At 43.8% G+C, this 13,730-nt stretch overlaps 1 protein-coding gene across 10 annotated transcripts in view; it reads left to right on the top strand.

Annotated features, from left to right (window-relative positions):
- The window catches only part of ephb3b (eph receptor B3b), a 51,488-nt gene that overhangs the window by 22,895 nt on the left and 14,863 nt on the right, over window positions 1-13,730 (top strand). For all 10 annotated transcript variants that reach the window (XM_028404861.1, XM_028404857.1, XM_028404862.1 and 7 more), the window contains exons 2-5: window positions 3,104-3,168; window positions 6,951-7,623; window positions 10,567-10,722; window positions 11,659-11,994. In XM_028404861.1, coding sequence (XP_028260662.1) covers window positions 3,104-3,168; window positions 6,951-7,623; window positions 10,567-10,722; window positions 11,659-11,994 — 1,230 coding nt within the window. The remainder of the gene's footprint in view (window positions 1-3,103; window positions 3,169-6,950; window positions 7,624-10,566; window positions 10,723-11,658; window positions 11,995-13,730) is intronic.

Below are 13,730 nucleotides of genomic sequence, written 5' to 3'. Positions count from 1 at the left end.
TAACGTAAGCGGTAGGAGGGTGAAAAACAGTCGTCTTCACGCTGCACGTCACATCCATCACCGCGCAGCTTGAGAACATAAGCACAGACATGGTGATTGGCAAGAAAAGGAACAAAAAGTGTAGGCTTTTAAGTGGAAGGTAGAGAGAGAAAAAGAAATTTGAGAAAATGTGGGATAAACAGAGGATCAATGAAAACAAAGGGAAGGAATGGGGAATTAGATCCATCATTTTGCAGGGATTGATGAGACAGAAAAAAACAGGAAAACAAGAGCGTGTGTGGAAGATGGATTCAAAAGCCTTGTGTATCTCTGATCCAGTGATACCTCCCACATCTGCATGCTTCACTCTCACCCTGTGTGTATGTGTGCTTAACTGCAGTAAATTTGCATGTTCCTTTGCCTGATTTAATCTCTTTACTCCTCCACCCTACAATCTTTCCTTTTTTTTATTTTTCACACTTCCAGGATTTGGGAAAGTAAAGTTAGAACTAAAAGGCAAACAAGTGCACTTTCTGTGTACTGGGGAGGGTCTTGCTGTCACACAGTGGCGTTTCTCTTCTAACCTGTACTTCTGGTTTTCTTTCTTTTCTTTTCTCGGGCCCATTAGGCTAACTGCCAGCATGGTTTTAGAGGTTTTCTTTGTTTGCTTTAAAAAAAAAAAAAAAAAACCTTTTTAACCTGCCACTCTCGCCCTCAGCACATTGAACATAGCTGTGTTGTCCATGGATATGTAGCAGTTTCTGGTTTGTTTTGTCCCTGTGTTATCTGCATCTAAATGTATTACCTGATTAATTTTTGACATAAAGACAAATGAGCAAAGCAGTATACACACACTCATACATAATGGCACACATAGGGACACACTGACAGAGAGGGAGTGGCTGGGTTAGGTCAGGGTCATTCAGTGCTTTTGCTCTGGCCCATTGACTCAGGATTGGTGCTCCACTTTGGGCACAATATGGGGCTTTGCACCAAATATACACACACACAGACACGTACAATTGCCCTCTGACACACAAACACACTCCTGGTTGGGTTAAACAATGCAGATGCACATGCGCTCCAGAATGATCCACTGTCCAAACTACTGAGTCAGATTGCGCAGGTGTGTGTGTGTGTGTGTGTGTGTGTGGGTGCTTTGCATGTCTCTCTTTCTGCTCTGTGCTTCCCGTTCTTTCTGTCTCATCTATGCCTCCCCCTCCCGTTCCCTCTCTGTCTGTCATTGTGTTCCACCATGTTGTCATTTTCAGCAAGGTCAGCTCTAATGACAAGCCAGCGCACCATACACAAACCCCCAGTCGTAATAATAATAAAGAACAGACAGCGGAGGTGTATCATTTTAACCAGCCTATCTAGTCAGGGGGAAGTCCAGCAGCTAAGATGTACTGACACACCTTCGTAGATGAGCTTGGTCAAGTGAAAAATGTGGCTGCATCTGGTTACAAAGAGAGCTCTCGGCAAAAGCAGATTGCCTGCGTGGTTTGTTTTAAAGTGTCAGCACAGAGAGAATATTGCAGGCAGACAGGAAAGAGAGGGTTTGTGACAGAGTTGGATTTGACCCTGTGTTGCTGTGAGAGAACAAGATATTCACTTCTGAGCCACTCCCAGGCAGACAGTTCTCGCTGCGTGAACTGCCTCAAAGTGAAGCTTTCACACCATCTTCCTTGAGGGGGGGAACAAGTCAAAGTTACATCTGAAATCTGACTGTATGTGTTACATGTCTAAGAAGACAGCTCACTTTGGCTAGAACTCGCTTGGACCTAATATTTTTTTCCCACAGTTGTAATAGGTGCATAGAGATGTCAGAGACACCATCACTCAAGGTATGCAGGGGTGATATTCAATGGGAATTCCCAGCTGTAGGAACATGCCGACTCTACAGAGTTAGACATAATTCACGAGGGGGTTGAGTTTGTTTGCGTTTGTCACTGCTGGTGCTCCTGAATGCAGGAGTGGTGACAGCAGGTATTTGGAGAAGAGATGGCAAAATCCTTGGGTTATACTGATTTATGCTGTACCCATATCATATTTCCATATTTCAGCTTGCCAAGCAAACAAAAAAACATAAAAGTGTGAAACAGAGAAAACTGAGACATGGTGGTGAAGCAGTGAAGTGGGCAAAGAGAACTCTTCAGGTTCATGCCTTGCAACCTGAGGCAAGAAAAAATGGAACATCTTGCATTCCCCCTCCGTGACCGGGGACAGTGCAATCTCACTTTCTGGCTGTGCCGTTTCATCATTTTTTTACTATCTTGTAGAACAGCACAGTGGTTGAGATAATAATGGTGGCTGCATATTGCGCCTTGAGCGCCAGGTAGTAAAAGAGTCGACATTTATAGTCTTCTTTTCCTGCTCTCACATGCAGCCTTCTATGCCAGTAGAAACAAAACGAGTGGAAAGTAGAGAAGAGAACAGGGATCTTCATCCCCCAGTTTGTGTCTTTTTCTGTGTGTGCCAACTGGCAGGTGAGCTTAAAGTGTGCATATATTTTATGTATTGACACAAAGCGAATCTAACTGAAGCGTTCTGACCTCTGTTCCACTTAAGAGCCACTCTTTTGTGACACCTAACTTTATTGGGACTCACTCCATTCAAGCCTTCTGTTGGGTTATATATCTTGTGGAGTTTTACGACATGTTGTTCACTGTATGTGTGTGTGTGTGCTATCAAGTGTGTGTATGTGTGTTACTTTGCCCTGTTGGAAGCGAAACCGCTTCTTAGTGAGACCTGCCGTTGTTTCCTTTCCCTTGTTTAAAGCAGGCGTCTAATTGAGACTAATTAGCCAAACAAGGAGCCTCAATAAAATGTCATACAATACCTCAGTGATCACCCACCTAGGTCTCTTTCTGTCACACTCTTGCACACAGACTCGCACATACAGTACCTCTTTGTCTAATTGAATGGAATACCGCTCTAAGAACGTCCTTTCTGTGGAGTTATTCATCCAGTTATCTGAGAGCAGCTTTGGTCAAAGCCTCTTATCAGATCAGTTTACAAGTTTTATGACATTGTTGTAAAGCTATTGAAAGTTCTATTGATCTTCTGTGTCACCTTGTTCCTCTTTGTCTGACCTGGTTGTCTCCTGTCTGCTTCCGTTTTGCAGAGACGCTGATGGACACAAAGTGGGCCACGACAGAATTAGCATGGACTGCGCATCCTGAGACCGGGGTGAGTTTACTGGCCATCGAATGTGTTCATGATAACACAAGAGAGGCGACAAGGGTCTTTGTAAATTTAAACTTCACATATGGACAGTTAACGGACCATCCTCATCAGTAAATCACGCGACATGTTTTAACATTCAACAGGATGCGCCTTTTAGTGAGCAGAAAAAGATTCACTGTGATCCGATTTGACCGACCCACCCAGTCACAGATGTTTCTTTCCCCTCTGCATCAGTGCGCTTAAAACATGTGAAAAGCATCACTATTCTCATGAAATAGCTTTTTAAATACTGAAATATATCTTGCCGTTGACCCATTGCACGTCCGGGCACCCAAATCTACCTCACACAAAGTGCCAGTGACAGCCTCATCTTGCTTTCCCATGTGGGCTCCACAATGGGCTAAAGAGCAGCAAAAGGAGACTTGACCCCTCCTCAGTGATACTTCAAAGACCGCCAGCACTCCTCCCCTCGCCTTTGTGTGGTCCTCTGACTTGGCCCTTGTGTTTTAAAATGTGGGCCCCCATTTTTTATATTTTGTTTTTACCCCAACGCACTCACGAGAGACCCGCTAGCCACCTCAGCTGTAAACAATCACTATTACAAACCCCCTCACAGCCTGTCATGCCCTCTTTGACTTGCCCCTCTCCCTCCTCCCATCCGTCCATCTTCCTTGCTTCCATCTGCCCCCACTCCCTCCCTCTTGTGAAGCTACAATGCAGCAGAGATGCTCCCACCAGTTCCAAGCAGGCATGGCATAGGAAGTAATAGCTGCCTCCCTGTTTCTTTTCCAACCAAACCTGCAACAGATGCTCCTTTTCAACACATACAGTGGCGAGCCTTTTGCACTCCAGACTTCCCACATCACCTAAAGAATGGAGATGTATTTCTCCCCAGGCTTTTTGTTGTTGTTGTTTTGCAGCAGTGCCACAGACGCTGCTTGTCCTCCCTGAGTTATCTTTCCACCCTTTGTGTTTTCTCTCCTTTTATTTTTCTCATACATGCCACAAAAAAACAATCAATCATCACTGTTGTCTTGTTCCCGCCTTTATGTCCACCATGTTGTATACGTGTTTATTTTTATGCTTTTGTCATCGTGCAAGGAGAACGACACAACCTGTGTTTATGTTATGGATGATGAGTGTTTAAAAATCACAGAGAGGACAAACAAGCTAGCTCTAAGGGTGGGGAGAAACTGAGACAAAGTAAAATCTACAACTCCGCATGACAAGAGGAAGAAAAAAAAATCTGTTTCTAAGAGAAACATGTACTCACAAACAGACTACATACCACATGTACACATGTCTGAGTCTCAGCATCTCCTCGTTTATCAGTGTTACACAACAGATGCAGATAAAGCAAAGGTACATATTTTACTACTGATAACAGCAGGGAAGTTTCTTAGCATACTACATTCATACATACATCCTTTCCCCTCTGTGTTTCCGCTGTGGTGTTTACATCTCTCAGCTTCACTGTCTGCATTTGTCTGAAAAGCCTGCGGCATCAGCACAAAATGCTGTGTCTGTGTAGGTATGCACGTGCGTGTCGACACCTATCAAAAGGTGTGTTATTGTTTGAATTTTCAGCTTTCCCCGCGTCTCCCAGATTGTGCGCATATATGTCCATAAACCATATTATTTATGCTCCGAACCAGATGGGCGATGAATGGGGAATTCCTCCTCAAACCTTGGAATAACACCCGCAGGGCTTCTCATAACCATACATTGACAACAATGTGGCATGGTAGTTAGCTTGTGAAGATAATAGCATAGAGTGTCTGCTCAGCATGTTTGAACATGTCATAAACAAGCTTAAATGTTCTGAAAATTAGCCTAGGAGAGCTTATTTATACTAGCAACAAACAAAAAAGAAATGAAATCCCACTAATTAGTACCCTTGAGCTTGTTGGGACTTTAGTATATCAGGTAATTTCTAAATCAAATAATCCCAGATTATCTAACTTTCCATAAACATGGCTGACAGTAAGTGTCAATGAATGGAAAACAAGTCATCTTTGTTTCAAGTAGTCATTGCCAAAGTGATGCAGAACATTATTTTGGCTTTCACAGAGGCATCAGAGCGACATTGCTCATTGTCACGTCAAAGCAAAATTTGAAGCTTTGATTGGAAAGGACACATGGAAAATGGAGTGGATCGCCAACCTTGCATAACGATTCATCATCCCGGAAATCGATGCCAAGAAACTTGACCCTTTTTCACACGACCTACTTAATTCGTTCAGGCCTGGTAAGCAGGCACTCAGAGTGTTTGCCCACTGGTGCATGTCTCGGGGGGATGACCTCTCTCTCTTTTGAAATACACGCACCTATACACATGTGTATACACTCGAACAAACACGCAGAGCAAGTACAAGCTCAAACAGACAGACCCACAGAGGCACAACAAACACACAAATTTGTACAGACACACACTTGGCTGTATCGCTTTTTTTTGCAGAGGGTGATTTATTACACAGAACTAAATACCCATTGACACTTCATGCTTTTAGCCATCCCATTGACCTGGCTGGTGATTATCGATTGCCTCTGGTTGCTTCCTCCTTCTCTCTCTCTCTCTCTCTCTTGTTGGCCCATCATTTTTAATGCCACAGCCGAACTTCTCCCCCTCTCTCCCTCAAGGCCTCCAGGGTCTTGGATGAATAGCCTTGTCTCCACCACATCCATATCACAGCTTTAATTAAGATGCTCAGAGCACAGATAGAAACAACTGGCTCTGAGGAACAAATTGGTGCCTATTTACCAGAGTTTTGAGAGAGTCAAATATACTTGGGCAAACTTCAGTCTCAAGGGTGCAACCACAGACAGTTAATTGTCTCTAATTTTAAGTCCTTGCATTTGGAACTAAATTATTCTAGTCTTTTAGAAATGGCAAGGTGGGGGAGTTTAAGCATTCTCCAGGTTCAGTCCAACAGCCATGTGAAGATTATGAACCTTTACACAATAAAATATGTTGCCAACTCTTTGTATTTCTTTCTATTGTATTTTAAAAGTGCTATGCCAATAAATATATTTGCCAGGTCTGGCTGAGACGTACATGCACTCAAATGTTTGTCTGACAGAAAAGGAAAGGGGAACAGATCCCACAGCGCACGCACACACACAGATATTATACACACAGGAATGTTTGAAGTGAAATGATTTAATCGTGGTGTCCTCATTCCAGATTGAAAAATACATTAGATTACAGTGTCTCACAGCAAAGCTTTTACCGTCTAGCTCGCTTGAGCTCATTTAATGAAGCTGGTAATCAAAGTTTAGAAAATTTAATCCCATTTTATCCTGAGTAATTCTCCCCCTGGGTGCTGTGGTTGTATTGAAAGATGTAGAGTAGTGTAAAAACAGAGAAATGTGAAGGTTAACCAGTGCCTTTTCCCTGCCTTTATTAGAGGACGTTGCAGTCATTGCTCTATAATTGAAGCGTAATTGGTTGTGAAGCAATGTGGCTGCTACTTCCAAACAGATATGAGGTAAACATGCTGTGGTGGCTCTGTGGTGAGGAGGTGACAGGTTGCTGTAATTGTGATGAATTTGCAGTCCTTGTCCCTGGCTTTTCGCTACACTAATCAGAGATGAAAGCCACACCGTGGCAGAGGGAAATGGAACTGAAAACGGTGCCAAAAAAAGTCCCAATTTTTTTTGCCTCTTTCTCTTTAGGTCGTCTTTTTTGTCACGTTGCTGTTATATACTTTGTTTACTAAGCAATATGATCAACATTTCTATCATCTAATTTGTTTTTTATATGTTCCTTGTGTCTCTCCTCTCAGTGGGAAGAGGTGAGCGGCTACGATGATGCCATGAACCCCATCCGGACGTATCAAGTCTGCAACGTACGCGAGCTCAACCAGAACAACTGGCTACGCAGCGACTTCATCCCACGAAAAGACGTTCTTCGTGTGTACGTGGAGATGAAATTCACAGTGCGTGACTGCAACAGCATTCCCAACATACCAGGTTCCTGCAAAGAGACCTTCAACCTCTTCTACTATGAGTCAGACTCAGACTCAGCCACAGCCACCAGCCCTTTCTGGATGGAGAACCCTTATGTGAAGGTGGACACCATTGCCCCAGATGAGAGCTTCTCCATGCTCGAGTCTGGACGAGTAAACACAAAAGTCAGAAGTTTCGGGCCGCTGTCAAAAGCCGGGTTCTACTTGGCCTTCCAGGACCTTGGTGCTTGCATGTCACTGATCTCAGTAAGGGTGTTTTACAAGAAGTGCTCCACCACGATTGCCAACTTTGCAGTTTTTCCTGAGACAGCAACAGGGGCTGAGGCGACATCTTTGGTCATTGCACCAGGAACTTGTGTCCCCAATGCCTTGGAGGTGTCTGTTCCACTGAAGCTTTATTGCAACGGAGATGGGGAGTGGATGGTTCCTGTAGGATCCTGCACCTGCTCTGCAGGATTTGAACCAGCTATGAAGGATACACAGTGTCAAGGTGAGTGTTTTCACAACAGATATTTTAGGACAGGACAGGATTTTATTGCTCAGTGTTTATGGTGGTGGATTAAGAAATTCTTCACTAGGTTACACAGGGTTCAAACATTCTCTAAAGAACAGTGTGCTATGTTGCCACAGTCCCACCTCCTGGAAGATCATGGAGTCGGGGGATTTCCTAACGGCAATCAATAATGGATCACATTATAAATACAGAGATACAGATACACTATTTGCAACATTTTAGTTGCGTAGTCTGCATGCAGAGTGAATTACAATCGGTGTGTAGTAAGGGGTCAAAAGGGGTCAAAGTCTAAAGGACACTAAAGCTCATCTGGACACATTGCTGCTGATTGAGTGGGGATTGTTGTGGCATACAGGTTACAGTCTCTATCACTTTGTCCAGCTGCCACATTATTATGAGTCATTTATTTGCCTTGTTGTCTTTGACACTTTAATCCAATGATTACAAGGCAGAATAATACACACTAGATGACGCTGTCAGCAGGGTGCTGTTCACTCCTCTGACCTCAGTTTTGCTTTGCAGCTGCTCACTAAATAAATGGAAATGCAGGTTCGGCTGTCTCTTTATGAAAGCCGGGAGGTCTGATGGAAAACATGACGGGTTCACAGAGGCTGAGAGAAAGGTGAATTTAAACAGCAAGGTCTTGGCTGAAATGGAGTGCAGGTGACAGAGGGAGAAGAATGAAGGATAAATGGAAAATGTACGTGTGTGTGTTCAGGGGTACAGGGGCGTAAAATTAGGCTTAGGGTTGTCTAGGTCAAATGGAGAGGGAGAGAGGGAAGAGCTGGCAGGGATATTGATCGGGGGGGGGGGGGGGGTTGATTGCAAGGTGTTCAGTTCATGAGCGTCTTGTGCATCATCCTTGCTTGCTTGGGTCCAGAGGGCTCATTCTTTTTTATTATAGCAAAGAAAGATGAAGCTGAGTAGACCTTTTCTCCAACATCCATGCTGGAGATCAGCCAGAGAGTGGGTGGATACTGTAGCAGCTTCTTGCAGACCCTTGGATATTGAATATGAGCTCCCCTTTAGAAGGATAGTGTATGTGTGAGAAAGCATAGTAAATCTAAAGCGCGGTGTGTGTATGTGTGTGTGTGTTAAGAACTCATTTGTTTGTTCCTGGCAGCTCAAGGTTAAAGCCCTGGTGACTGGGCCCTGATAAAATGTTCTCTAATCACTGGAAACCACAAGAGATAAATCTCCCTCACTTCTTTTTCTTTCCCAACATCACATCTTCTCAGGTCCACTCCCCTCCTTTTCCCCACTATTTTTCATCATCCTTTCACAGATTCCTCCTCTTTCAGCTTTCCCGTCCTCGTTTTAACATTCAGTATCTTCTCCAGCACCTCTTTCTGTACCAGTCTGTACTTCTCCAATTTCTGCCTAATCTGAAGGCCGTTGCTCTCATTAATAAGCCAACAGATTTACAGTAAGGATGTCAGCATTAATATTAATCAATGAGGCTCCTATTTTTGCCTTTCCGTTCATTTGCCACACATTTTTCACCCCCCAATATTCTTTACTTCTTTCGTGCCTCACACTTTCCAATTTCAGCATACACTCTAATCACTTCCTTAAGCTCTGTGTTCTGCATGAGAGGATAAGACACAGGGGAGTGAGGAAGAGAGAGGGGGAAAAAAGAGCTCCTACAGGATTAGCATTTTCTATGCCTCCACCTCTTCCACCTCTCCTCCCTTTTTTTCTTCCTCTACCCCCTTGTCTGTCTTTCTTCCTCATTCTTTAATAGTTCCTCTAAGGGAAAATGGATGAAAGGAACAGGATGACCCCTTTACTCACTGGAAGTGATTGATCAGCACTTTCAATCTTTTCCTGAAAAAAACAGCTTCTTTTAAAGTGAATGCTCTCTCGACATCTTTGGTCAGGCTAACTTGTTCAAAAACCAATATTCTCATTCTCCTGTGAGTTGAAAAATGTCTGGTAGTTCACTTTGTGTGAACTCAAATGAACTCACACGGGTCAGATTGAAGACGTTCTACTACCTGGTAAAACTGGAGGTCATTTCTTATCTGTTTATCAAGCGGTACTTCCTGTTAGCCAGTGGTGTGGATGACTCTGATTAATGGTGGAAGAGCAAATACACTCAGTGCTAATGTAGACGGTGCAGCCAACTGGTGCTTTTGTGCTAATATTGAACTTTCTAAAAAAACAGGAAAACAGCAGGGGCGGTAAGTGGTCTGCTGTAGATTCGACCTCCAACCTCGGGTTGCAGAGGGAGCATAAATCCAACCCAGAGTCTGTGGTGGTAATTATAATTCAGTCGGACAAACACAGCAGCATGTCCTTGACATTGACGAGCTAACACACTAGTGGGTCAGCTAATCAACTGGTCCTTGTAAACTTTGCCTGTCTAACCTGCTCCGGTCTTTTATTATATATAAATATATATGGACAGCGGCAAACTTATTCATCTTTTAACAAGACAGTTAATGAAAGATATCCCTGTATGTCTGTAACTTATCACCTGAGTTACAAAGTTAAAAATCCAAACAACTGCTATAAATTAAAATAGCCTATTTAATGGAAGTGGTCCTATCTGATTAACATGGTTTTATATGGTTGAGTACAAGAAAAACAAACAGACAAAAAACATAATTTTGCCACCACGGGGAAAATTACACTCACCATAAGTGAGGGAATTGTGCACAAACACATGCTAAACTTGTAAGATAAGATGTGTCCATCATTTTCACCACTGGACTAGAACATTCAGCCTCAGTATAGTAAGTCATTGCATCCTGCATACTAAAATGGGGGATTAGTGAAAGTTAAATGCTTTCCTACTAGAATGAGATTAGTAGACACAATCCAGCTGCCAGTGGCTACGATTTAAACAATTCAGTTCTATTAAAGTTGTTACTCATATTTTTCCTCTCTCTCCATCTTTCTCTGTTTTTCCATCAGCTTGCAGCCCTGGCACCTTTAAGTCCAAACAAGGGGACAGCTTCTGTGTGCCCTGCCCAGCCAACAGCCGTGCCAGCTCAGGGGCAGCCAGTGTTTGCTCCTGTCGAAACGGTTATTACCGCTCGGACACAGATTCTCCAGACTCACCCTGCACAAGTAAGTGAAGTCTGCTTTTAAGTGTAGAATTTGTATCTTTTATTTTTTTCCTGGACAGAGTAAAATACTGTTGTTTCAGTCAGACACTTAAACATCTGTTGTGTTTTTTTTCTCCTGTCAAAATCAGAACAGGGTTCACACTCAAACTGTAGTTTGAGTGTTGAGTGAGTCCAACTTCCCTCTTTGAATTATGCCCACAATAGCTGATAACAGCACTCACGACAACGTTTCCCACCACCCACACGGATGGCAAACATGTCTGCTTGCTTTCCCAACTATATCAAAAACGTTATCATCCAGCCCCTCCCCCTCTCGCTATGTAGTCGTTCACTATGTGACCGCCCCTTTACAGGCATTAAAGTAGAGCAGTTTTCTCTAGTTGCACTGTCTTCGTTAAGAGCAAACATGCACACATTTGAGAAAATTCACTGAATAGTGTTGCTGGGGTGGGGGGGCTGATTCTCCCACAGAGCAGTGAGAGATAAGACTCCAGTAATTGGATAAGAATTGCCAAGACTCTGCCAATAGTTTGTCTTGCTTGTTCCCCCCAGCACTTCTCTCTCTCTCACACACGCACACACAGTAGAAATAAGCATGCAATTCAAATTGGAACTCCTGTCCTCTTTTTTCTGAAGAACTGCTGGAACAGTGTCTTGTTAAGAAGAAGAAAAAATGTTCTAGTTAATGCATGAGAAATGTACTAATACCAGCACACAAGCATTATTCTTGGGTCATGAGTTGCAGCTATGTAATGATGAATGTTTGTGTGTGTGTGTGTATAATGATATGTAAACTGTGTTTTCCAATATTATTCTTTCTATTGTCAGGGTGTCACCAAGACATTTTTCTTTACACCTATTGTCCATGGAGATTAAATTCATTCTCATTCCAAACCTATTTTCCCCATCTCATCTATGCTTTACCTCTATTCTGCAGCTGTTCCATCAGCCCCACGCAGTGTCATCTCCATCGTGAACGAAACCTCACTCGTGCTGGAATGGAGTGAACCGCGTGATATGGGCGGCCGTGATGATATATTCTACAACGTCATCTGTAAGAAGTGCCTCCCCGAGCGGGGAATGTGCTCACGCTGCGATGACAACGTAGACATCTCGCCGCGCCACCTTGGGCTGACGCAGCGTCGCGTGGCAGTCCGTAACCTGCAAGCCCACACTCAGTACAGCTTTGAGATCCAGGCGGTCAATGGGGTTTCCAACAAGAGCCCCTATACACCTCAGTTCTCTGCAGTAAACATCACCACAAATCAGGCCGGTAAGTACAGCTGCAGCCTCGTGGCTACCTGTCAAAGATCAATATTGAACTTGTGGGCAGTGCCAACTTTCAAAGGCTAGAGAAAAAAAAAGGTACAAAAGAATGTCAGAGAATACATTCTGAGCTTAAGAAGCAGAGATCAATTTCTTGTCTGCATGTAGGAGTATGTTACATGTTTCCCTTTGAACAGGGATTGAGAAGGAAGACATTCTTCTGAATGAGCTTAGAAAAGGGACCTTTTCCACACGCCCACAGCATGCTCTGTACTAACACTGCTGCAAATAGCAATAGCGAGGCAGTGTGTATTCAAAGTGTTGAACCTTCAGTATTCTAGCTGCCCACTGGCTCCAACCCACCGATCCCCCAGCTCACAGCAACAACAGTATCTAGGCCAATGTAGCAATCAGGGCTGAGACGAAATTATTTTGCATCCAGGAAATTGAAACCCAGCTAATAAAGCATGTATACAAAACAGCTAAATAGGTACATTGCTTCGTTCGTCATTCGTTATCTTCACAGGTTCGGTGTACCATCAACAATCTGAATAACTTTGAGCACTCTTGAATTTACCCTGCACATTTGCTCATGCTCTTGTTATTGAAGATCTCTCAGGGATCTTAAGTTATTCCTTGGCTGTGTTTAGTCGCTCTGTTAAATTTGCTCTGAGACAACACTATGGATTATCCTGTGCTCCTCCCCCATCATCTTTCTTCTCTGCATGGCCTTGTCCTTCTCACCTCTAACCCTGTGTGCATGCTTCTTAAAAGATGCTTAAGGACACAGGGCCCCATGTGAACGCCACATTGTTTTATGAGGGGTCCAGCACTGAGCTGACAGAGACCACTGTCCACATATGGGCGCTTGGGGTCAGTTGTGTGCAGAGACGGCAGTGAAGGGAAAGGACAGGGTGGGAGAGCATCAACTGGGAGCAGATTATCCATTTGTGTAGTCCCAAGACGATCGGTGTGTGCGTGTGCATTCACCTTTTAAGAACCAAAATAAATACTAGGGCTGTGATAAGCCCCAGGGGCCACCTCCATGGTTACTGCAACGTCTTCTCCCAGAGGAGGGCCCCTAATCCCTTGGCTGGAGTAACCAGGAGATCTGCCTAGGAAGTATTGTCTTCAGCAGGAGAAAGAGAGACATGGAAAGATGGCAGGGGAGGGATAGACTCTAGCAAGGGGAGGTTTGGGCAGCAAAGAAAGAGACAGAGACAGAAGGTTGTCTGGTCACACATAGTGGCAGCAGGGGGGAGAAAGGAAATACAAGGGGGGAGGATCAAAGAATTAAAACCTGAGGATGTAAGTGCTCTTAACTAAACCAGAGAGGGTTGGGGTGAGGAGAAAGGTGAGAAACCAAAGCAAGACTGCACGTTGGATGATTGCATAGCAGCACCCCTTAACCTGTGTGAGTGAAGACAGAGACTCATTTGTGACACTTTAAGACACCAGAGAGGAAATCTCATATGCAGTGGCCAAAAAAAAGAATGTGAAAAAGGAAATTAAAGATGATTATTTGAGTACAGGAATTTTATTTTTGAAAGGAAAATACCAGGTAAGACAGTGGAAGTTATGAAACAAAAGCAGACTATGAGGGGGGAGTGAGTCAGAGGTACAGAACAAGCCTGAACTCAGAAAAGAGGAAAGAGAGACATGGAGGCAGACAGCGCTTGGCCGTTAATAGGCACATGCGAACAAAGCATGGAAAGCTTAAGTGGGTGGAGTGGCAGTGTGTTG

The sequence above is a fragment of the Parambassis ranga genome, chromosome 4 (genome assembly GCF_900634625.1).
Source record: "Parambassis ranga chromosome 4, fParRan2.1, whole genome shotgun sequence".
Classification (NCBI taxonomy): Eukaryota; Metazoa; Chordata; class Actinopteri; family Ambassidae; genus Parambassis; species Parambassis ranga.
This window is presented reverse-complemented; position numbering and strand designations above follow the sequence as displayed.